Source organism: Urocampus carinirostris, chromosome 17, assembly GCF_059441175.1.
Source record: "Urocampus carinirostris isolate Australia breed hairy pipefish chromosome 17, RoL_Ucar_1.0, whole genome shotgun sequence".
Classification (NCBI taxonomy): Eukaryota; Metazoa; Chordata; class Actinopteri; order Syngnathiformes; family Syngnathidae; genus Urocampus; species Urocampus carinirostris.
In genome coordinates this window covers 31785232-31809263 of record NC_142365.1, presented here as the reverse complement: position 1 = coordinate 31809263, position 24032 = coordinate 31785232, and the positions used below count along the sequence as shown (strand labels likewise).

Genomic DNA, 24032 nt, shown 5'->3' with positions numbered 1-24032 from the left:
TGGCTCTTGTGCGGAGCCTGCATGATCTCATTGTTTCCGTCCGGCTATCCGGATTACTTACCTCATTCAAAAACATGCATTTCAGGTGGACTGGCTGGTCCAAATTGTCCCTACGTGTGAATGAGCTAGTGAATTGTATATCTTTGTGTGCCCTGCAATTGGCTTGCAACCAGTTCAGGGTGTCCTCCAATCGCTGCTCGATGGTCGCTGTGATGGACTCCAACAAGATGAGATCTACTTGTCATAGTTATGGTTCATACCGGCCGAATATGAACACAAAACTTTTCTGGTTCTCACCTGTAACACCTTTATTGATGACATATTCCTTTAATATCATAAAAATTGGTTTTTCACTTACCATTGTTCATCACATGGAATATCTTCATCATGTTATTTGTGCTACCTTTCGCTGATCCCATTTTCTCCCATTTTCTCCTCAGCGGGTTGTTGAGTCCAAATGAGACAAGAACCAAAATTCTAGAACTCAAAACATTGTTAGTGCAACACTTTTGCTGTAAAATCAAACTTTACCTTAGGTCCTTTGTAGTGTTTTCATGATGGTTCCAACTATTTTTCTATAGTCTATAATATTTTCCATTATGGCAACGAAATAGTGTAGTGTTCGATAGTATATCTATGTTCATTTGCCTTCAATTAGATTTTCATCCTTTAAATAATTTCCGTTAATTTGTATAGCTTATCTATAAAAATACTGTCACATGTTTTGCACAATGCTGACAACTTCTACTGCGATGTCTATTCAGCAAATGCATATTACACAAACCTCAATTGTATGTAACATCTTACATGCAATTATTTTTGTGTAAATATTGTATCAATTATAACTATAACCTTACTTCTCTGTTCCTTTACCTTACTCTAAAGATGGATTGTTATGCCAAATTTCATTGTCAGTCACAATATGTTAACCCATTTTGTAACTATGTCGGTAAAGGTATATTCTAATCTATTATAAATGGTTTGCATTTATATAGTGTTTTTCAAGACCCTAGAGGAACTCCAAAAACACTAATGTGGTGTTTTTCATACATTTGTCTCAAGTTTTTCATATCCAATTTTCAGCGAATTATTTTTTTTCTTTAAATAACTTTTCCCTTTTACATTCCTTCTTTCTCTTACTTGTATTCCACTTGCTCTTCTCCTTAACGATTCACTTTCTTTACCCTTTACTTCCTTCTACCAACTCTTATTTACTTGCAATATCCTTTCTTCTTTTTTCGCTCTGATCAGTCCACATCTTGTGTCTCTTCCTTTCCTCATCTTTTCTTTCCTTTCGTGAACTAATTCAGCCTTCAATCTGATCTTCGTGCCTACTTCCTTTAAAACCTTTCTTCAAAAACTTCGAACTTTCACTGTCCCTTCCACTCATAAATTTCACATCTGGATCATCTAACAACTTCCTATTGGTCTGACCCATTTTCTTCCTTTAACCAAAAAGAGAAAAACAAAAAAAACAACAACCCTGGTTTCATAAAAAGTTAATTAACCAAATAGAATTTTCTTTCTATTATTGTAATCCTTGATTTATATATATAAAAAAAATATTCAAAGTTGAGAATACACAAACCCAAATACATAAAAAAAAAAAATCAAGAAACAAAAAAAAATTCATCGAATAAATTTTTTTTTTTTTTATTGTTTTGTATTAATTTGGCAATAACTTTTATCCATTCCAATTTGCTCAATTTGATACTTCCCCCGTCTTTACAGTCCTTAATTTTCTAATTTAGAACTGAAAACCGGAATATTCTATCTTTATTTTTGTTATTGTATCTTTAGTAAGTGTTATTCTGGCATTAACTTCATTTAACGCATCTAAAATAACTCAAACATAAGTTTTCTAAACTTAGCACACCTAAATTTATCGTTTTCCAATTGAAAAAACAAAAAAAATTTGCACCGAAAAAAAAATATTTTTTGGAACCCCTTTGGCCCGCAGGCGTTATGTTGTACACCGTTAGCGTCAAACGCCGATTTCCCAAAAAACGAACGTTTTCGATTCCTAACGCGATGTGCTCTCGGTTCCACCCAAAAACAACATTTTTTAACGGTCTTACTGTTTAAAAAAAACGTTTCTCTCGTTGCAATGTGCACTTCGCTTCCTTTTTTTTTTCCTTTTAAAAATGTGCGCGCTTTCTCGTTTGCGGCAATTTTCTTCGTATTTTTCTATATTTTTTTCTTTTCAGTTACGTGGGCCGATTAAAAACTCTCAAACAAACATATAAGACAAGAAGAATAAGAATATAGGAAAGATTACAAACATTTACACATTAAACAAACATAAAACATTTGACAAGACAGAGTGGGCCCACAAAAAATTAGTTTAATTTTAGACCGTGTACACTTTTTTATGAAGCCATGCAGTTTACTTAAACCTTATTTTATTTTATATAACCACAGAGGGATCCGTCCTTTTTTTGAAAAAGGACAATGGGAAAAGTGGGGGGTCTTTTCTGTACCCCTCCCCCTTACTTTTCTTTCCCATTCTACCGACCCCACCGCAGGGGTTAGTGTCGACATTTCCGTCCCGAGGCAATCAATCCATTCCGTCTCAAACAAAAAGTTTGAGTATTTAAAATACTTCGTATTTTATTCTGATTCCTTTTGGGTATTTACTTAGCTAAGGTTTTGTAATGGCTTCTCAAGCCCACATATGGCGCCCGTCCAACACTATTGTCTCTCTCTGTGGCCAATTCAACTTTATCTTTTTATAAAAATGGCTTCGTTCTTAGAATTATTCCAAATTTTTATATTACAAATGCATCTCTTACCGATCACTTCATCCTGGTTCGTTGACGGTGACGCGGACTTTGAATGGTTTCCTTTGTTCTAGACCACGTGGTAGAATTGATTGGTTTTTTTTTTCTTCGTTTTCAACTTCAAAATACTACGTACTGTCCCGGTTTCGACAACAAAAATGTTAGGGTTAATATTTTCGTAATAGGTTAAACTGGAGTGATCAGTAAGAGAGGCAAATGTAGTTTTAGAATTTATTCACTGCAGTGGGCAGACAGATTCAAAAAGTCTCACCGTCTCACAAGTTTCCCGCGTTGCAACAGGATTTTGTTCAAAAGCGTGCGCATGCGCAGAAAGTATCAATGACGTCACACATACGTCTACGGTTCAAAGTTCGCACATGCGCAGTAATAACCAACGACGTCATATATCTTTCGGTTCAAAAATGGTACAAAACAGCAGAAAACGAATTGTAATACAGGTCAAACTCATCAGGATTATTTGTAACATAGTAGACAGAGAAATACACAATTAACTAAATATGATTAGCTTTGACACATGGTGATCTGGTACGTTCAGGAACTGACCAAAAATTCGTTCCAGCCATTCGAGAGTTCTGAGTTACTTGGAAGTCAATTTTGTGCTGGACTTATTTGCTCCACAGTGTAATGTTTGTATAGCCTGTTCTCTATTTTATTTTTTATTTCAAATTGCCTTTCAAAATGACCTGTATGTTTTCAGTGTTGGATTTTATCAAATAAATTTCCCCCAAAAATGCGCTTTATACTCCGAGTGTGACTTAACATGTTTTTTCCTTCTGCATTTTGACTGGTGCAACTTATACTCTGGAGAGACTCATAGTCCGAAAAATACTCAGTTACTCACAATAGTTACTCCATTTAAAAAGTAATTCTTTTTCATTAATAATTAGCTTTTTGGGTGGCACAACGGCTTTCCGATGTTGTGCAAGAAAATTGAACCCTGAATTCTGGATTTCCCCGAAATGATGAGTGGTCTGTAGAGAAACAAATAATGAATATTTGTTGCTTACTTGCTGTTTACAATAATAGGGATTTAAGTTTCACTATATCTTCAAATTTTAAAATTTTGGATTTTTTCAACAATTTTTATGTTCTTCATACCCAGCGTTATGCACAATCATAAAAGCTTTCTTCTATAATTGAATATGCGATTCTGTATTGCTCTTATATGTGTTTTCCCAAATCTCTATACAATAACTTAAGTAAGGCAAATTTATGAACTGTATATTATATAAAGTTTTTTTGTTGTTCAAATATGTATGTCTTCATCTACTCATAACTGCAATTTCTGCATCTTATTGTACATTGAATGATTTTGTACAGCATTTTCAGTTTAATTTCGGTATTTGAGAAGTCTTTACAGCCGCTCGCCTACTTACGAACGAGATGATTGTAAGTTGAATTTGTTTGTTAGTTGCTTCTGTGTTATATTTTGTATGGAATGTATGTTTAAGGTTTATACAAGTATGTTTAAGGTTTATATACCATAAGTATGTTAAAGATTTATGCAAGTATGTTTAAGGTTTGTATAAGTAACCTGTATTGTTTTGTACTGAAAAATAAACATTTGATAAAATGATAATAACAAAACCTTTTTTAACTGGGGGTTTAAAAAAAAAACATTATTTTATAAGCATTTTTACTCAAGTTAGTGCTTTATTGTGTCCACCCAGGTGAAATGTAACGCAGTGCGTGCCCTGGGGAACTTTTTGCACTTTCTGGACGGGGATCAGCTTAGCCGAGCAGCATTCCGGCAACCTTTGGAGGACGCCATGAGAGCTCTGGTCAAGACGGTGCAGTCGGTGGCCACAATGAAAGTGCGTTGGAATGCCTGCTACGCTTTAGGCAAAGCATTTAAGAATACAGACCTTCCGCTTGGTAAGTGGACACCAAAGATCAACATCGTTAACTGGTGTGAGCAAACTTCCAGATAAAGGTTTGCTCTTGCCACAAATTGAGACACAAATGTCTTCCAGGTGCCTAACCAGTGTTGTATTTTAACAAAAACACAAAATCCCTGAATATGCAAAACAATATTACTCATCAGTGCTGCAAGTAATTGAAAAAAAATGCAAAAAAAATTAAAAATATTTATGATTCTATTTAAAACAATTTAGATACAGATCCTCTGAAAAGCACGCTGTTTTAGCCACATGGAAACTTTTTCCACCACCCAGCTATTAAACACCTCCACACAAAAGTCCCAAACGCCTGGATGGTTTTGATCCGTTTTTATCTGTCAGGTGTGAAACTGTCATAAAAAAATACAAAAACATTTTAGGCAAAACATGCCTCGACAATAATGATAGCATGTCTTCCTAGCGCAACAGAAAAACGATAAATAAAGACTACGCTTTCACATGTGGTAGCAGGAAACATTAAATGTATCATTTCCAACCTAAACATCAGATTGTTACTTTCAATCTCACAGGGAATGCCCTTTCATAATCTGACACAAAACTATGAAAAACATCTGGCCTTCTCCTGTGTCTTAATGGCACACGCACTGCGCTATCTAACATCCACTCGCTATTTTCTTAACGGGCTAGAGCATATAATAAACTGATCACATTGCCAAAACACTCCCGTCTTGGATTTTATGCATACCACATATTCTTAAACCCAAACATCTCTGGACAACAGGGGAATCATTTCAGATATTGGTCTATCATAAGTCTTAACAGCTTCAGCTTTTCTCACAAGTCCATCTTCATATAGAGCTGTCTTGATGATGACACCCATTGGCCAGTCATCCCTATTGCTTCTTGGTTTTTAAGACAAATTAAATCCATTTATTTAATTTCAGTCCGTTCTGATGCCACTATTGACCTGACTGGAGGCTGCTGATGTGTTCCCTTTGCCACCTGCTCTAGACGTTGTCTTCCATTGGCTCTTTAACATCTCCTTCCTTCCAACGTTGTTACAAATTGTAGGAACTGCCTGTGTTTTTTGCGTCAGTAGCAAAGAAGGGCTTAGGATGAGAGGATGTTCTGGGTCCGACAAGAACGTTACAAGCGGGCGGGCATTTATTATTTCTGTTACTTCTAGAAATGTAGTCAGAATTTCATGGGTGAGTTGAACACGACCAGCTTGCAACATGTTATTCAGAATACGCCTCGCAAAGACGATCATATGTTCCATACTCCCTCCAAATGAGGAGGTTTGAATATCCATGAGCACCTGTGTTCCTGCAAGTAGCCTAGAACTTTGGTTTCATCTGGCAATGAGGCTGTTATCTATTTGTCAGCTCCAATAAAGTTAGTGCCACAGTCAAAATGCAGCTGCTTAGCAGGACCTTTCAGTGCAAAAAATGGCTCAGTGCATTAACAAAACCAAATGAGCTCATCTCTGCAACTTCAATATAAACAGCCCATGTAATTAAGCAACGTAAAATGATATGGGTACTTAAAATTGGTTGCAGACCTGCAGATTCTGGGTGCCCGTTGATAGTAATCCAAGGAAAAAAAGTGTATATTTCCAAAGGTAAGGGTGGGGAAAAATATATATCCATTATTGTCCGCCGTGTCCACAAAAACTCACCTTTACCGGTCCCCACTTTCCCATCAGCCCGTGTTTGCTCCGCCCCTCTTTTTTTATTTGCTTGTGCAAAATAAGTGTCTCAAATAAATACAAATAAATACATTACAAAAATATACAGTTGCAAATACATATTACACATATTTACAAAGAAAGACGGTACATCGAGAGAGTTTTCAAAGCTTTAACAATAATAATATAACTTTCATCCTAAACCATGCCTTTGGGAGGTAGCCTCACGCTACTAACAAGACGCTCGCATACCTGCAGATTAGTCTGTTAAGGAAATAATTGCCATAATCGTTAGATAGGTTTGAGTATGCACCGCTACTCTTAGGGATCATTTCTATAGTTTTTGACTTGATTTTTGCAATCCGGAGATGGAATAAGAGCTTGCTCTGTCCACCCCACGCATCGGCCTGGTATTGCAGTACCTCCGAGAACGGTGCATTAGCAATGATCGCAGCAAGTCATTAGGGCTAGGACCTTAGCTTGGCCTTTTGGCTGAGAGTAAGTGTCCCGGCTCCTAGGCTTTGTAGCGTATTATGAACTGACGGATAATGGATAATGAATAACGAAGATAGAACAATAACCCTTAAAAACCCCAAAACCCCACAACAGACTATCCGCTTCTTCCTCCTTGGTGATAACATCCAAGTTGTCCATCTCAACGTCGGAAAGAGGTTTTAACATAATGACGTCGTTCCTCGCTCCCTTACTTCAATACACCCCAACAATATGCCCGTTTGCTTTTATCATGGAAGCTGCATCATGAGCCTTATTTTGTGCAATCTGCACGATGGGGGTATGTTTACGCACATAAGATGTGATCTTCCTCGGCGCATATATTCCACCGGTCTAAATCTTACCTCTCATGCTCAGGCGCCGCTGGCGGCCGTTAAAAAAACTCCATAAATTGGCCGCTCTTCTGAATAAGCCCCAGGGTTGCAAATTTGGGGGAAAAGTAGCGGCTTATAGTCCGGAATTTACGGTACCTTGCCATGCACCTTTTAGCACCTACAATCCACAGACCATTTTCTCGGACTGCTCCTTCGGTAAAGAGTCTCCCTTGGTGACTAACCTTTTCATGAAAATGTTGGACAAGGAGGATGGTTATGTAATTGGACCCTGGCAATATCACAGCATTCATTTCCTTTGTCTCTAAAACTGCACGTCCAATGCGGCCAGCGATTCTCAGCAAGCCATCATCTCCAAAGACAGGGTTAATTTTTACGAGCGAGCTATGCTTGGAAAGGTTGTTTTGTGACAATGCATTTCATCTCATCTGCATATGCGCCTTGCTGAACATCGCTGATTATGAGGTTCTCCGCTTGTTACAATAATCGCACAATATAACTGTTTTACAGATATGCCATCCCTTACATATTTGTTTGCCTTGGAATTGGAGAAGCATTGTACTACATGAATCAGATTTGCCACAGTTCTGTACAGTAACTTCCAAGTGGAAAAGCGTTCCCAGCATTTTGTGTCTATGACAATTTTTGAGGTGTTTGTGCAAAGTTATGATACCACAGGATGCACCTCTGCCTCACAGTCTGGATCCGGTAGATCATATCCACTCTGCTCTTCCAGCTCTTGGGAGCCCCGATGGAAGGTTGGCCCTGCAAACCATGATGAATTCTGCAACTCTGAGGCTTGGAGAGAACGTGATCTGTTTTGACGAAGATACACTGCTCCGGCGTTGTTGACTCTAATATGTTCACATTCTGTTCACACAGAATTCGAAGCTCCTTGACTGGCTGTTGATATAGACTAGGACCACCTTGCTATCTATCAGTGCAGAAGATTATTTTGTCTATTTGATGGTCGAGCTCTTCATTTGTCACTTCTGACATTTCTACAACCATCACTGCTGCACACAATTTGAGCCTAAGGACTGTTAATTCTGTATGAGAAGTAAGTAGTGCTTTGCCTAGGACTAAACGAATGTCTGTTGTGTCATCAGCAGCAGTAACTGTAATGTACGCAACTGCACATATTCCTTTCAAGATGCGTTGGAGAATATGCAAAGCGATACATGTATGGCTTGAAAAAGTGAGATGTTGGAAACTGTACGTCGAATTCGATGACCACTGAGGCATTGAAAAGATTGTTGCCATTCCATCCAAGTCCTCCTTTTGTATTAAGGCAGGGCTGATCCCATTCGGTTGTGTGCAATGAAAGCTCTCTCAAAAGGAATCGTCCTCGAATAGTGACTGGGGACAGGAACCCCAGCGGGTTAAACACAAGTGCAAGCTCAGTCAGGCCATTGTCTGTCATTGTTATACAGTAAGTCTATAAGGTGGGTGTCCATTTCCTTTTTTTTCTTGGGGTACGTTGCAGGGACTTGAAATGACTTACAGCAGTGATTTTCAACCACTGTGCCACGACACACTAGTGTGCCGTGAGAGATCGTCAGGTGTGCCGTGAGAAATTATCTATTGTCACTTTTTAAAATTTTATAAAACATTTATGAATCATTTTCTGCAAATATTATGTCATTGTCAAGTGTCTGTGCTGTAAAAACTGTGGGTATTATAAATTATATTGTAATCAAAAATACTGTTCAGTGTCCTTTGATAACATTTTTTGGTTAGTGGTGTGCCGACAAATTTTTTTCAATGTAAAAAACGTGCCCTGGCTCAAAAAAGGTTGAAAAGCACTGCCTTACAGCATAGTGGTGGTTGTGGCTCATGAAATAAGTGGGCCCATCCAGCTCTTCGATCCATCTTGTTTGGACTTTTACAGCAAAACTGTAAAATAAAATCCAAGCCTTTGAGATGTGATACCACAGGAAACTTATAGACATCGTCTGCTTAGCCCAACGTGTCAAACGAAACACTGCGCAACCCCATCATAGGGTCTATTGGATCCTAGAAAACCTGTTGTCAACTGTGCGCAGACAGAAACTTCAATGGTATGGTCATGTCACAAGATCATCAGGACTGTCTAAAATAATTCTCCAGGACACAGTCTAGGGGGGCAGGAGGAAAGGACGACAAAAAAAAGAACTCTTCTGACAACATTAGGGAATGGACTGGGACCAACTTTGCCATGACCCAAGAATAGGCAAGGGCCCTTTAACATTGGGGAAGGCTGTCCAGAGTTGCATCCTCATTGGTGACTAGAAGACCCATGTGGTTAAGGGATCCGTTTTCTCCTGTCTGTCTGTCTGTCTGTGCGTCCGTGCATCCGTCCGTGCGTCGTTAAATCAGCTTTGTTGAAGGTGTGCCCAAAGAAAAAGCATTGACTACTTGAAAATACAGTTTACTTTCAAAATCTAACAGTTTTATATTTGTTTTCTCTATCTTGAATGTTACCTAAATACTGCTTTCTCCTCTTAGGGTCTGCCTCCTGGTCAGGGGACGCCTTGTCCGCCCTCTGCAACGTGGTAGCCTCCTGCAAGAACTACAAGGTGCGCATCAAGTCGGCGGCCGCTCTGGCCGTGCCAGGTTGCCGCCTGTGCTACGGTGATGCTCAGCGCTTCAGCCACGTTTGGCATTCGCTAAGCACAGCGCTCCTAAGCAGTGAAGAAACGCACGACTTCCTCGAATACCGCTACAGCGCCAGTCTGTGCCACACGCTCTCGGGGGCCCTGCTGCACCTGCTTGGCCTCGGCCTCCATGCGGACCTACCTGCTATCGCTGATTCGTTATCCGGGGAGAAAGACTGCGGCATCAGGGAGAATTTGCTGAAGTACTTGCGGTCTGAGGGTACGGCTGGGGAGGAGAAGGAAAGTGTTGCAGGGGACGCTTTTGACCCGCAGCAGAGAGTCCAGAGGCTGGAGGACACTGTTCAACGTCTCAGAGCGATGGAGACGGACACCGAGGAGGAGAAGGGTGCAAAGGAGTCACTGATTTGCTTCCTGGAAGATTTGTTAAAAGACTGCAAAGATCCTTGACAAACTTAAAATAAACTTTAAAAACCTTAGTACCTTACAAGAGGCTAAATCGTCATTGCAGCCTCTGTCAAGCTGTGCCTGTGGCCACACACGAACGTGTTTATCTTAGATGCACTCAAATAAACTCTTTCATCTTTTGGGGGGGTCTGGGTTGGCATTTGGACTGCATTTCGAACAGTCCTTTTATTTTACAATTTTTATCCTGAATATATGAAAACAACCAGCATGCGCGTGAAGCACTCTTCAACACGCTGGAACACCGATGATAAAAGCAGATTGGGGCGGTGAAAAAAAAATACATAAAGGCTCTTTGAGATCAGTTGGACATTGTTAACACATATGTAATTGAGAAAATATTTAATTTTTACTCTTTTTAAGGACCCCTCAAACTATGCACCCCACCTCTAATAGCCATTTTTAATAAATAAAAAAAAAATTTTTAATTCAACACCTGCCATTTTTGTTCAATTTAAAGGTGTAGTACATCATTTGAGGTATCATAAAAAGTTTAAAGTTGAACAATACCCAACTGAGTTCAAAGAGCTCTTCATCTTTATTATCGGTGCTCTGCTTATATTTTTTAGTAAAGCTGTTTGTGGCGGAACACTTTAGGAAGGAGGAATGGGGGGGTGGATGAAATTGCTTGATTGACGTCATGCTCGTACCTGTTTTTTTTCTATTTGTTAGTGTAGCATGAAAATGGTCAAAGCAAGAAGAGGCTGCCTTCAAGTACATTTAAAGTACATTTACTTTTTTAAGGTAATGTGCCCAACAGTGGTTACTAAACTGTGCCTTATTGCGTTATTCTGCTACTCGTTAAATGCAGATTATGTATGAAAATGTAATTCAAGCCCTGAAAACTACTGCATCTCAAGTTGTAACATACAAGTTTCATTTCCCAGCATCATTTTTCAAATGGTGGGCATTCTTATATTCACTTACGCAATACAACTGAATGCAGTTGAGAAGAAGCAGTCTCAAGTATAAGTATAAGGGCACTGAATTTCTCCTCATGGAGATATTCTCCCTACTGGATATACTTGCATCCCAACTCTAATCCAAACCTCAAGAAACATAAAAAAACATTTGATTCCAGTGGATCTAAGAAATGCTCGTATTTCCACACACATTATGAACGAGCTGACAAAGGCTTCAAAGATGACACAAGCCACGAGAGGGTGACAGTGAATACAAAAGTTCCAAATCCAGCTCCTTTAAAAAATAGTTGAAAGTTAAACATTTCCTTTATTAGGTATGTGTTAACATTGGCCATCTGAGTTCAAAGAGCCCTTTTGCTTTATTTTCCATAGTGCCTAACTGCTTTTAATTTTTGGGAAAAACTGTTTGGGGTGTAACACATTAGGAGGATGGGAGGGACAAGGTAGTGCTGGAGAATGACTATGGTTGTCTGTTTGTTCGTGTAGCACTAAAATGGTGACAGTAAGAAAAGGCCTGCTTCATGTAGAGTCCAAATTCCAAGAAGGATGAAAAAACATTATTTCGAGTGCGTCTAAGAAATACACGTAATTGCTAGCATATCTTGAATTAGCGGACATAGGCTGCAAGGATGACACAAGCCACTAGAGAGTGGCAGCAAGTAAAAAAGTTCCAAATCTTATGCAGCTCCTTTAAAAATAATTGACGGTTAAATATTTTCTTTAATAAGTGTGTGTTAACAATACTCATCTAAGTTCAAAGAGCCCTTATGCTTTAGTTTCACTGCGTTTATCTGCTTTTATTTTTTTGGACGAATGAGGAGTGGGGGTGCTGGAGACCTGCTTCATGCTTATACCCCGCAGTTTTTTTCTTTGAATTTTTTAGTGTAGCAAGAAAAAGGCCTGCCTCAAGTAGAGTTCAAAGACAAACCCAAACTCCAGGAGGAAGCACGTACTTGCACAATCATCATGATTAAGGTGACTGGGGTTGCAATGATGCGACAAGCCAGGAGATGGAGACATGATTTAGCACACACAGCTGTCCATCTTCAACTGAATTACTGGACTTTTTAAATAAAGTAACTGTTGTGTATGTAGTAGGGTTGTAGTCGGATTCAGAGACAGGCACGGACAGTACATTCATAGAGTGTTTACTTAACTTCTTCTTCGGTAGTTCACAAGTACAAGGCTGCTCATTAGTATACAGCGACACCGCAGGAAGGGGAGTGTATTACACGACACCACATATTCCCTTTTTGTTAGAATAGAGTGCTTCGAGGTCCTAAGATTACCCACAATGCATTGCTGGCGGCCATTTTGGAAGTCCACAAAGCTTTTCACTTCATTGTTATTGTTCAGCGAACCAGTTAGATTCTACAATGTAATGCCGAATACGTGCGTTATTGTTGGCTGTTGTAGCCGAGGGGAAAATGGTGGGAAGGGCTTCTTTAGACTTCCGAAGTGTGTTTACTATCAGGGGATTGAAGCTCAGGAGAAAAGTGAACGGCGAAGACGAATGTGGCTGGCAGCTATCAACCGGTCGAATTTGCCAAAGCTTGACTGTGTTCGTGTTTGTTCTGACCACTTTCTGACAGGTAAATTGAATTATTTATGATGTATAAATAAATTTTAAAAAGGTTATGGGACATGTGTACTTCATGTACATCTGTCGACACCATACAAGTATGGCTAGGTTAAATACTGTGTGCACAGACACATCCCGAACCTAACCAGACACAAATCTCGTAGGCTTCCATACTTTTGTAATTTTGAAAATCCTTCAGTTCACAAAAGGGACTTGGGTGGAAAATAAGATAGTTAACAAGTTCGATGTAAGTCACACACAGCAACAAATCGGGATCAGACTTCCAGTCCTTGTTTTTAATTTTGTAGGGATCCAATTTTCCAATAAAATGCAACTTCGCAGCGTACCGCTCGCGTGCTTGCTTGTCTAAACTCTCCACGTAGTTTTCCATAGTGTTGATGGACAAAATCCGTACACAAACGAAGCTAGTTGAGTAAATAAATAGACAAACTGAGTAAATATTTGCTCCTCTCGCTATCACCGCTTGTAATCGACAGACTTCCAAGATGGCGGCACGAAGCCGTGTAACTATTTTTAGCACAAAGCGCGGAGCCCTCTATAGAACACAAACAGTAGCATTAATCTAAAATACGCAATAACTCTTCGGTAAGTATGAGCTTATAGAAAACATACATTTCAATATTCATTACCAGATTAGAGGTAAATATTTATCAAAGGTAAGCAATATTGTAAGGAACTATACTGTCAATATCGGTAAGCAAAAGTGTGTAAACCTTATAAACGTAAGCAGACTGTATGAAGATCACATCATAAACAAACATGACAATTTTTTTAAACAATGAACATTCATCATGTCTTTTTTTTTTTTTAAACATCACATCTTTTCTGTATCTTTTTTTTTTTTTTAAGTCACATAATCTTGAAGCCATGCAGGAGCATGTCTTATTCTCGGTGCACTCGGAGAGGGATGTGGTGAGGGCACAGTTTCAGGTTCAGGTGGCTCAGCACCTTGGTTGCTTGGCAGGAGGCAAGCATCAGCATCTGCAGGCTGTGGCGCTGAAGCAGCAGCACAGGTGGAAGAATGGGCTTGGTGGAAAGCATTCCACACCTTTCCATCAGACAGCAGATAAGTGGCTGGACCCTTTTGCGCTACCACTGTCAGTGGCTTGTTGAACTTTGAGTGTCCTTTGGCAATGATTCCAGGTTTGCGGATGCGAACCGCAGAGCCAATCTGGAAGCTGGGTGATTTTGCACCGCGACGTTTGTCGGTGTATCTTTTTGACTTCCGTTGTTTGTTTTGTATGTTTTGTAGCATGTTGCCTTTGTCAGCAGTGGGACGCATGGAGTGAAGACATGTGATGTGAAGCTTTGTATTCAGTGGTCTACCATGCAACAGTTCAGCGGGGGATACTGAAGTCACAGCATGTGGTGTAGCTCTGTAAGTCTGTAAAAACTCAGTGAAGAAGGTTTTCAGTGGTTTACCTTCGATGTTGGCTGTTTGTAGACAGTCCTTGAAGACTCTGTTGAAACGCTCAATTTCACCGTTGGCCTGTGGGTAGTACACAGAGCTGCGACGGTGTGTGATGTTCCTGTCACTAAGGAATGCTTCAAACTCGGTCGACACGAACTGAGGGCCATTGTCAGTAACAATTTCCTGTGGATTACCTTCTCTGCTAAACACAATGGAAAGAAAAGTCATAACAGAGGCAGAAGTAACATTTGAGCAGAAGGCAATCTCAGGCCATCGGCTGTAATAGTCAATGAGGGTGATGGCGAAGCGGCAATCAGCAGGCGCAGAGTGAATAGGACCAACAATGTCCACAGCAACCTTTTCCCAGGCAGCAGTTGGGGTAGGCACAGGCTGTAACGGGGCAGTACGTGTGGTTGCGGTTTTGTCATGCTGCAAGCAGGTGGTGCATGATTTGATGGCGAGCTCAACGTGAGAATCCATTCCAGGCCACCAGTACAAGTCTCTCAGTCTTTGTTTTGTGCGGACGATCCCTTGGTGTGTAGCATGAGCAAGTTGGATCATTTTTCCCTGTAGCTGTTGTGGTATCACAACACGATGAGTGCCACGCACAATGACACTGTTCTGCAAGGCAAGCTCATTTTGCACACGGAAGTATGGCACGATGAGGGGGTCAAGGCCTTTTGCAGTACGAGGCCATCCCTTCTGCATGTAGTGTCGCACCTTCTGTAGCACTGGACATTCCTCACACGCACTGGAGAGCTCATCAGCAGTGACTGCAGCAAAATCAGGAGACACAGCAGCCACCATCTCCATGATGCCATCATTTTCCAGTTTCGTCAGCTCCTCCGACACCTTGTCACGCACGGCATATGGGAGTCTGTGTAGCTTTTGCTGGACTGGAGGGACGTCTGCACGCACTTTAACTTTGTGTATAAAACCTGTAGCAACGTCTAAAGCATTTGTAGTGTTGACAGTGTGACTCATCTACACAGAGCTGCGACAGTGTGTGAGGCAGGTTCCTATGTTTTTATGATTTTATGTCTTGTTTTTATTTATTATTTCGCTTACAACTTTTTAAATTGTATTTTTTTTCATTGTCTGTACAGTGTCCTTGGGTGGCCTGAAAGGCGCTTTTAAATAAAATGCATTATTATTATTATTATCATCTCCGATGCAGCAGGTGTTGTAATCTGCCCATCTTGTATGTGGAGGCGAAGTGCAGTGAACAGGTCCATTCCCAGTTGTGGAGTACCGTCAGGAACTATGTAGAAATCAGTATGTGCACTCTGGTTGCAGTGTGTAGCAGTAAGTTGAAGACAGCCCAACACTGGAATTGGCTTCTTCATGTAGGTCACCAGGTGTACAGTAGGCTTTGAGAGAGGCAAGTGCATGAATGATTGTCTGTAAATTCTCTCTGGCAGAATTGAGACTCCTGAACCAGTGTCCATAAGCAGGTCAGTAGTAATTGACTCTTCATCATTCGCATGGAGAGCAACTGTACACTTAAGGCGCTTTGGGACTGCAGTTGTAAGGGCTACATGACACACAGTAAGTTCTGGGACAGTAACTTCTCTTACTGATCGAGTAGGAATTGCGCTGCGGCACACTTTACTAAAATGTCCAATTTTTTCACATTGGTTGCATTTTTAGCAGGGCATTTGGGGTCATTTGCTAGATGAGAGTTGGAGCCACAACAGTAGCAGGTTTTGTGTTGATTCCTTTTATCTCTCGAGCGCTGTGTATGCGTACTGCTCTGATTCCTTTTATCTCTTTGTTGCACGAGCTTCACAGGAACGTCAGGCACGTGCACAGGAGCAATAGCATTAGCTTCTGACATAGCGGATTCGATTTGTGTAGCAATAGCGATCGCTTTGTCAAGTTTTAAGTCAGTTTCCAACAGCAAGCGTTCTCTGATTCTCGAAGAGGACATCTTCTCAATGAATTGATCCCTAATCATATCATCAGCAAACATGCCAAAGTCACAGTTAGTAATTAATTCCCTCAATGCGGCAATGAACTGAGCAGTGGTCTCGCCCGGTCTCTGAGCACCCCGACGGAACTTGGTACGCTGAGCAACGACATTAATCTTCGGTACAAAGAAAGTTTCTAGCGCATCACAGGCGGATTTGTAAGAAGTGCCAGTGTCGGGGATGGAAAGAAAAATTCTCTACCCTTCTGTGCCTAAACAGTGCAGCAGTAGTGCACATTTTCGTTTGTCTGGCATTTCGTTAGCAGTCAATGCTAGCAGGTAATTTTCGAACATCTGAATCCACGTGATGTACAACATCGTAGGCTCACCCGGGGTTTCAAGCAAAGCAAGGGGTTGTGAGACTCCGATCCAAGTCAACCTCGTCGCCAATATGTTGTGTATGTAGTATGGTTGTAGTCGGATTCAGAGACAGGCACGGACGGTACATTCATAGAGTGTTTACTTAACTTCTTCTTCGGTAGTTCTCAAGCACAAGGACAAGGCTGTGCATTAGTATACAGCGACACCGCAGGAAGGGGAGTGTATTACACGACACCACAGTAACCAGTAACTAGCTAACGGTATCTCCGAACTATAATCTGCAACATTTTGTCAAACAATTCAATACCTGTGGCTCATGCAGATGACACAGAAAATGCAAAGGTGAGACATGTGGTATTGTATTATGAATTTTTTAAGGGTTATTGTTCTATCTTCTTTATTCATTATCAATGATCGGTCAGTTTATAATACGCTACAAAGCCTAAAGGCCAAGCTAGTGTCCTAGCCTTAAAGCCTTGCTGCAATCATTGCGAATGCACCGTTCCCGGAGGTACTGCAATACCGGGCCGATGCGTGGAGTGGACAGAGCAAGCTCTTATTCCATCTCCGGATTGCAAAAATCAATTTTTGTAACCAAAACTTTGAAAACGTTTTCCATTCATTCAATTTTCGTAAACATCTCATAATTCAATGTGGGCACTTGCAAACTAAAGTCAGGTGCAAGTTATGTGTTTGCAAAACGTTTTCCCTTTAAAAAATCTACTGAGTGGAGCTTATAGTCCGAAAATTACTGTACTATTTTTCACTAACGCCTAACACTGGTTATAGATTGGGGTACGATCACATCACCCCAATTTTGGCTAACCTGCATTGGCTCCCTGTTAGCCTAAGATGCGATTTTAAGGTTCTCCTATTACTATACAAAATCATACATGGACTCTCCCCCTCATATCTTTCAGATCTGATTTCCCCCTATGTCCCGACCCGAAGCCTTCGTTCCGAGAGCGCCGGTCTCCTGGTGATCCCAAGAGCCAAGAAGTGTTCCGCTGGTTCGAGAGCGTTCTCCATCCGGGCACCGGTGTTTTGGAATGCTTTTCCCCCTGAGATCCGATCTGCTGCCTCAGTGGACATGTTTAAGTCTAAGCTTAAAACTCACTTCTACTCTATAGCATACGAATAACCTAAACTTCTTATATGTAATAACTTGTGAAGCCCTTTGAGACTGTCTGTGATTAAGGACTATACAAATAAAAATGACTTGACTTGACTTATATATATATAACGTTGGACAGTAGCGTTAGGGGCGGCAGTAGCTCAGGAGGTAGAGCGCTCGTCTTGGGATCAAGGGATCCCAGTTCGAATCCCGGCTTGTCCGTGTTACATGTCGAAGTGTCCTTGGGTAAGACACTGAACCCCTAATACCCCCAATAAGCAGGTTAGCGTCTTACATGGCTGCAATGCATGGCCGCTATTGGGAAATGTAGAACACATTGTAAAGCGCTTTTGGAAATCATTGACTTGAAAAGCGCTATATATATGCAGATCATTTCATTTCATTTTTCAATTGCCCAAACCCTATTCGAAGATGAGATCTCCAAGCCTGAAAAAAAAACGAACACTTCAAAGGATAGTCATCTTTAGTGTTCGGAATAACGCCGTTAAGTATTTTTTTTAATTACTGGGTAATAAATTATTTTCGCAGTTCCAACGCCGTTACCGCTCAAAAACTGTGCATTACTTTGGCTTTGGTTTTCTGCCCTTCCTGAGATATTTTCGTCACGTATGTTCCGATCATGTCACCATTTAAAATAGCCACGATCATATAGTGGGATAGCTATTACATTAGCATTCACTAATGCACCAAAAAAGAGGCGAATGAGTCGCCAAAAATGTGAGCCCTATATTTGACTGTGCAGTTGACGTAGTTTTTTTTTGGGTTTGAACAAATTTATTGACACTAATAACAGAAAACAATCATGACAATCTCAACAGCAATTAAGCACATTCACAATATTATATTCCAATGTGACGTTTTTAACAGCAAACACAGTGTGAGGTTTGAACAACCCTTCTCGCAACTAACTCGTGTCGTTCGCGAACGAGACGTCTCTATAAGCCGGATCCTGGAAGTTTTTTTTGGTTTGAACAAATTTATTGACACTAAAAAACAGAAAACAATCATGACAATCTCAACAGCAATTAAGCACATTCACAATATTATATTCCAATATGACATTTTTAACAGCAAACACAAAGTGAGGTTTGAACAAACCCTCTCGAAAATCTTATTAGCAATCAAGCATATTCACAATTTCATTATATAACATCTTTGATCTACGAGATTTTTTGGTTTGAACAAATTTATTGACACTAAAAACAGAAAACAATCATGACAATCTCAACAGCAATTAAGCACATTCACAATATTATATTCCAATATTACGTTTTTAAAGCAAACACAAAGTGAGGTTTGAACAAACCTTCTCGAAAATCAAACATATTCACAATTTCATTATATAACATCTTTGTTAGTGTCAATAGCTCCGTCCAGGCCAAAGTCGATTGTCCTCGGTCTGAACAAATCCACCGACACCAACAGCAGCAAAACACATCCATCAAGCATATTCACAATTTTTTTATATTTTGACAATATGACGTTTTAACATTTTTTCCTGACATTTTCAACATCAATTAAACAATTTCAGAGTTATTTTCTTTTAACAGTAGTTAACCAGCGTGTAAAAGGCAATACTATTGTGCAAGGGCATAGCTCTGCCATCCCACCCTCCCAAGCAGCATTCTTCCAGTCCTCTGTGTGGGTCCTTTCCCTTCTGCGTGGGTCCTCTCCCTTCTGGGTTCCACAACCCAGGCCGTTGCTGCCGGGACTCCCACAGTGTAGCTCCGGCTCCCCCCTCCGGGTGGGTGCAGACGAGTCTTCTTTATGGCTGCGTCCTAGGCCCGCCGCTCGCAGATTGTATGGTATCTGCAGCCATTTGGAGCACAGCCACGGGGGGGATCTGCCTGCACCTCCATACCAGCAGGTTTCTGGAGGTCCAGATGGCGTCCTTGATGGCGGCGAGAGTGAGCCAGTCCCTGGCAAAGTCGTTCCGAGACCTCCTCGACCGACTCACCCCGTAAAGCACGTACTGTGCATCAGGGACCTCTCCTGCTGGCAAGTCCGGGAACTTTCCTAGTTGTTCGGCCATTGTCCACAAGACCTGGGCAGCGCTGCACTCACAAAAAAGGTGCCTCACCGACTCCTGGGCGCCACAGCCAGGTCGAGGGCACGTCGAAGTCGCTGACATTCCTCGGTGGTGCATTACAGCTCTGACTGGGAGAACTTCATGAGCCACCATCCATGACAAGTCTCGTAGTCTGTTTGGGAGGGCAGGATGATTGACGTTGCTCCAAACCGTTGTGGATTCGCCAAACGCAAGACCCCGCACAGGGCTTACTGTAGCTCGCTCTTGCACAATAGCAATAAGGGCCCTGTGGTTTTGTAAAGTGTGACATTCTTGTGTTTCCAAATCAAACTTCTTCAAAAAATCCCGAATAAAGAGATGTGTTGGTGGCAAGTTAAACGAAACTGGAATCAAACGATTGTCTGGTACAAGCTTTAGCTTCCGCAAATATGAGCCCATCCAAAAACGGGTCATTGCTTGACTTTTCGGGTTGTTGGGTGGGCCCACAGCGTTTTGGAAGTGGAGAGAGACATATTTGCTTCCCAGGAAAAGCTGGAGGTCAGGCACTCCTTTCCCCCCTTTTTCCTTTTTCTTTTTCATTGTATCTCTTTTTATCCTTTCCCACTTTGAGCCCCAGACAAAGCGAAAGATGGCTCGGTCCAGTTGTAATAGCACGTTTCTTTTAGGCATAAAAATTAAACTGATTGACAAAAGCATTGGGAGGATGATCGCTTTGATGATTAGGACCTTCCCCTCTATTGTCAGTTTTCTTAGTGACCAAAAAACAAGTTTTTGCTTAACTTTCCTTGTCACGTCATCCCAGTTGGTCTCGCCTCCTCCATCCGCATTGAATTTTATCCCTAGGATTTTCTGGTCTGTCTTTAACACCGTCAGCGGGAGTCCTGCCTTTTCTGTCTCTTTCCACATTCCATAAAACTTCACTTGTGATTTTTCTCTATTTAGCCTTGACCCAGACGCCCTCCCAAACAGGTCAGTCAAGTCAAGGGCTCTTTCAACAGATGCGCGGTCAGTACACAAAATATTAAAATCATCCATGTACAAAACACACTTGGTAATTTGTCCCCCACTTCCTGGGATATTGATGCCTTCGACAAATCTATCTTTTCTTAACATTTGTGCCAAAGGTTCAATGCAAAGAACATAGAGAAGGGGAGACATAGGGCAACCTTGACGTACACCGCAGTTGATCTCGATTGCTTCCGATAAATTCCCGTTAATCATGAATTTGCTGTAGATGTCTCGGTATAGCAGTCCTACCCACTTGATGTATTTTTGGGGAAAACCACATTTTTGCAATACCCTGAAGAGGTATTGGTGCGAGACTCGATCAAAGGCTTTTTCAAAGTCTAGGTTTAGGACCGCTAGTCGCATGTTTCTGTCTCTTGCATAACAAATGGTGTCACGGATCAGCATGAGACTGTCGCTGATCTTCCTTCCCACAATGGCACAGGTTTGGTCTGGATCAACCAAGTCTCCCAAGACAACAGACATTCGTGTTGCTAGAAGCTTGCTGAAAATTTTACAGTCCACGTTTAAAAGCGTTATGGGTCGCCAGTTTTTTAAGTCAATTTTGTCTCCTTTTTTGTGCAATAGAGTAACTATCCCTATTCTGAAACTGTCTGGCATATGGTCTTGACTGGAAAATTCGTTAAAAACAGTTAACAGATCTGGTGCTAAAATATCCCAAAAAGTCCGGTAAAATTCGTGGTTGAGTCCGTCCTCCCCGGGTGATTTGCCTTTTTTCATAGTCTTTATGCAATCATTCATTTGGTCTTGGGTAAAGTCCGATGTTAAAAAGGGGTCTTGACGCACTGATCTTGAAATATGATCTAATACATGCCCCATTTCATTCTCATATGTTTCTTTCTTTTCAAATAATTTTTTGTAGTAGTCTTCGACCAATCTGGTTATTTCACTACTTCCCTTTGTTATTTGCCCGTTTTCGTTTTGAAGTTTAAAAATCCCCTCATTTTTGCCCATAATTTTTTTTAAAAAGTAGCGTGTACATTTTTCCCCTTCTTCTATTTCTCTTTCTCTGCTTCTTATTATGATGCCTTTGCTCTTTATTTCCGCCAAAGCGTTTAGTTCTTGTTTGGTCTCTTTGATTTCATCATTAAAGTCCATCCCCTTTTCTGTTAGGATGAAATAGCGTTGGAGTCTTCTTTGTAGTCCCGACATGCGTTTCATCTCTTTAAGTTTCTTGTTTTTCCCTGCATTTTTAAAAAAGGTCTGTGTTCGTTTCTTTGTCATTTACCACCATTGTGCTCGTGAATCATACGAGTCTTGAAGGGTCTGCCAGTCTTTGTACAGCTCCCTGTATTGTGCGGCTAGAGCCTCATCCTCCAGCAGGGAGCAGTTTAACTTCCACAAACCCTTCCCAACAGTCATACCTGAAGGAAATGAGAAAGAGCAGGACAGTAGCAAGTGATCCGAAAAAAAAACTGGAATTAATCTTGCATCACTCTGTGCTAAACCCCTCGTAAATATGTAGTCTATTCGAGAGGCTCTGGCATTGTCACTACTGAACCAGGTGAAGCCCTCCTCTCCTGGATGTATGGATTTGAAACAGTCCACCAGTTTAAATGTCCGGCACATGTCTTGTAATAAAGTTGATGTTTTATCTACTTTAAACTCCTCATCGTTCCTCTTTCTATCCTTCCTACTTAGGATGCAATTAAAATCTCCTCCCACGATTAGTGGTTGATGGCCTAGCATATGCGACTGGATGTCCTCTAAAAGTTCGTACCTGAGTTGTCTGTCGGCATGGCCGTATATGTTAATGAGGTTAAAATCATTCCCTATATAAGAAAGTCTTGCTAAGATTGCGCGTCCGTCTCTCATCACAGTACTCCCCTTTATGATGAGTTGAGGGTTGTTTATTAAAATGGCTACCCCATCGTTCCGGTTTTCATTCGAGCCACTCCATAATGACGGATATGGCCAAATCTCTTCCCACTGTTTATAATTTTTTAGAAAGGGGATGCAGCATTCCTGTAGTAAAAACACATCTGTTCTGATAGTTTTTAAGAACGATAAAACACTGTGAGCCTTAACCTTTGATCTCACACTTCTCACATTGATAGTAGAGAATGTAATGTTCATAATTGTTGTTAAAGTATTAAAACTAGTTAGACAAAACCGGGGGATCTGAGTCCATTCTTTGGTGATCATCGAGATCATCGAGAGTGTCACCTGTGTCAGACACATCACTTAAGAGTAGTACCTCATTTTGAGACTCACCGGGGAAAACTCTAGGACCCTCTGACTCTCTGTCTGTGGTTCCAGGTCTTCCCCTTTTTTCTGGGTTAGGGGGTGAGCCAGAGGACCCATCAAGGGGTCTCTTACTTCCTTGCCCACAAAGGGTCAGATTTTTTCCCTCCCCGACTTCCTCCGTCTCAACTTCATACAGTTCCCTTGTGGGCTTATTCACCGGCAATCGGCTTTCTTCTAAATCTCTTATCTTTGTTTCTGTTTTTTTCACCACTCCCAATTTTGTCTTACTTTTACTCCTCTTTCCAGTGCCCGTATGGGTTTTTGGAGAGTCATTCTCAAACAAATTTGCTAATTTGAACTCTCTTCCAGGCCCTTCCTGATTAATATGTGTTTTCGGAGTGGCAGTTGCTTTTTCTATTCGTTTGTCATGTCCAAATTCAGGTATTTTATGAGAAATCGAATTAGAATTTCCAGGTTCTTCCTGTTTCAATTTTGATTCTCTGGTCTCTGCTCCAGGGGTTTTGGTAGGTACATCTGTTTTTCAATTTGTTTGTCTTGTCCAATTTCTTTGTGCATTTCTTGATCAATTTCATTGGGTATTTCCATAACTTTATTCATTTCCTGTTCATCTTCATTGGGTATTTCTATAACTTCATTAATTTCTTGTTCATTTTCATTTTGTATTTCCATGACTTTATTAATTTCATTGTCTTTGTTATCTTTATTCACTTCATTGTCTTTGTGACATTTATTCATTTCATTATCTATGTTGTCTGACATCATTTCATTGTCTTTGTGGTCTTGTTTGTTTGTTTGTACATGATTCAGATTGAATCGTTTCTTGTACATGATTCAATTGTTTGTTTGTTTGTACATGATTCAAATTGAATCGTTTCTCCGGCGCCGTCACGAATGGCAGCCACTCCAGCAGCTCCCGTGTTATTTTCGATTGTTCTGTTATTTTCGATTGTTCTCAGCTTAGGGATGCTGCTGGAAAAGTGAATTTCCCTTCGGGGATGAATAAAGTATCTATCTATCTATCTATCTATCTATCTTTGTTAACTGCCTTCCTAGCTTTCAATTTGTTAGCAAACGAATTCGGGCAGTTTCTAAAGAGGTGATTCGTTTCTCCACAGAGATTGCATTTTCTGCTATTGATACATTCCTCAAAGGAATG

The 24032-nt window shown here is 40.7% G+C and overlaps 1 protein-coding gene and 2 pseudogenes across 1 annotated transcript in view; 2 read left to right on the top strand and 1 right to left on the bottom strand.

The window, feature by feature from the left end:
- heatr6 (HEAT repeat containing 6) overlaps positions 1–13102 on the top strand; it is a 91982-nt gene extending 78880 nt beyond the window's left edge. Inside the window, exons 18-19 of the mRNA XM_088320732.1 lie at positions 4472–4676; positions 9680–13102. Of these exons, the coding sequence (XP_088176858.1) occupies positions 4472–4676; positions 9680–10236 (762 nt within the window). The 3' untranslated portion in view covers positions 10237–13102. The remainder of the gene's footprint in view (positions 1–4471; positions 4677–9679) is intronic.
- LOC148349808 (U2 spliceosomal RNA) lies at positions 6678–6791 on the top strand (annotated as a pseudogene).
- A 3872-nt stretch (positions 13103–16974) lies between the features above and the next one.
- Positions 16975–17066, bottom strand: LOC148349806 (U2 spliceosomal RNA; annotated as a pseudogene).
- Between the last annotated feature and the right edge of the window lie 6966 nt (positions 17067–24032).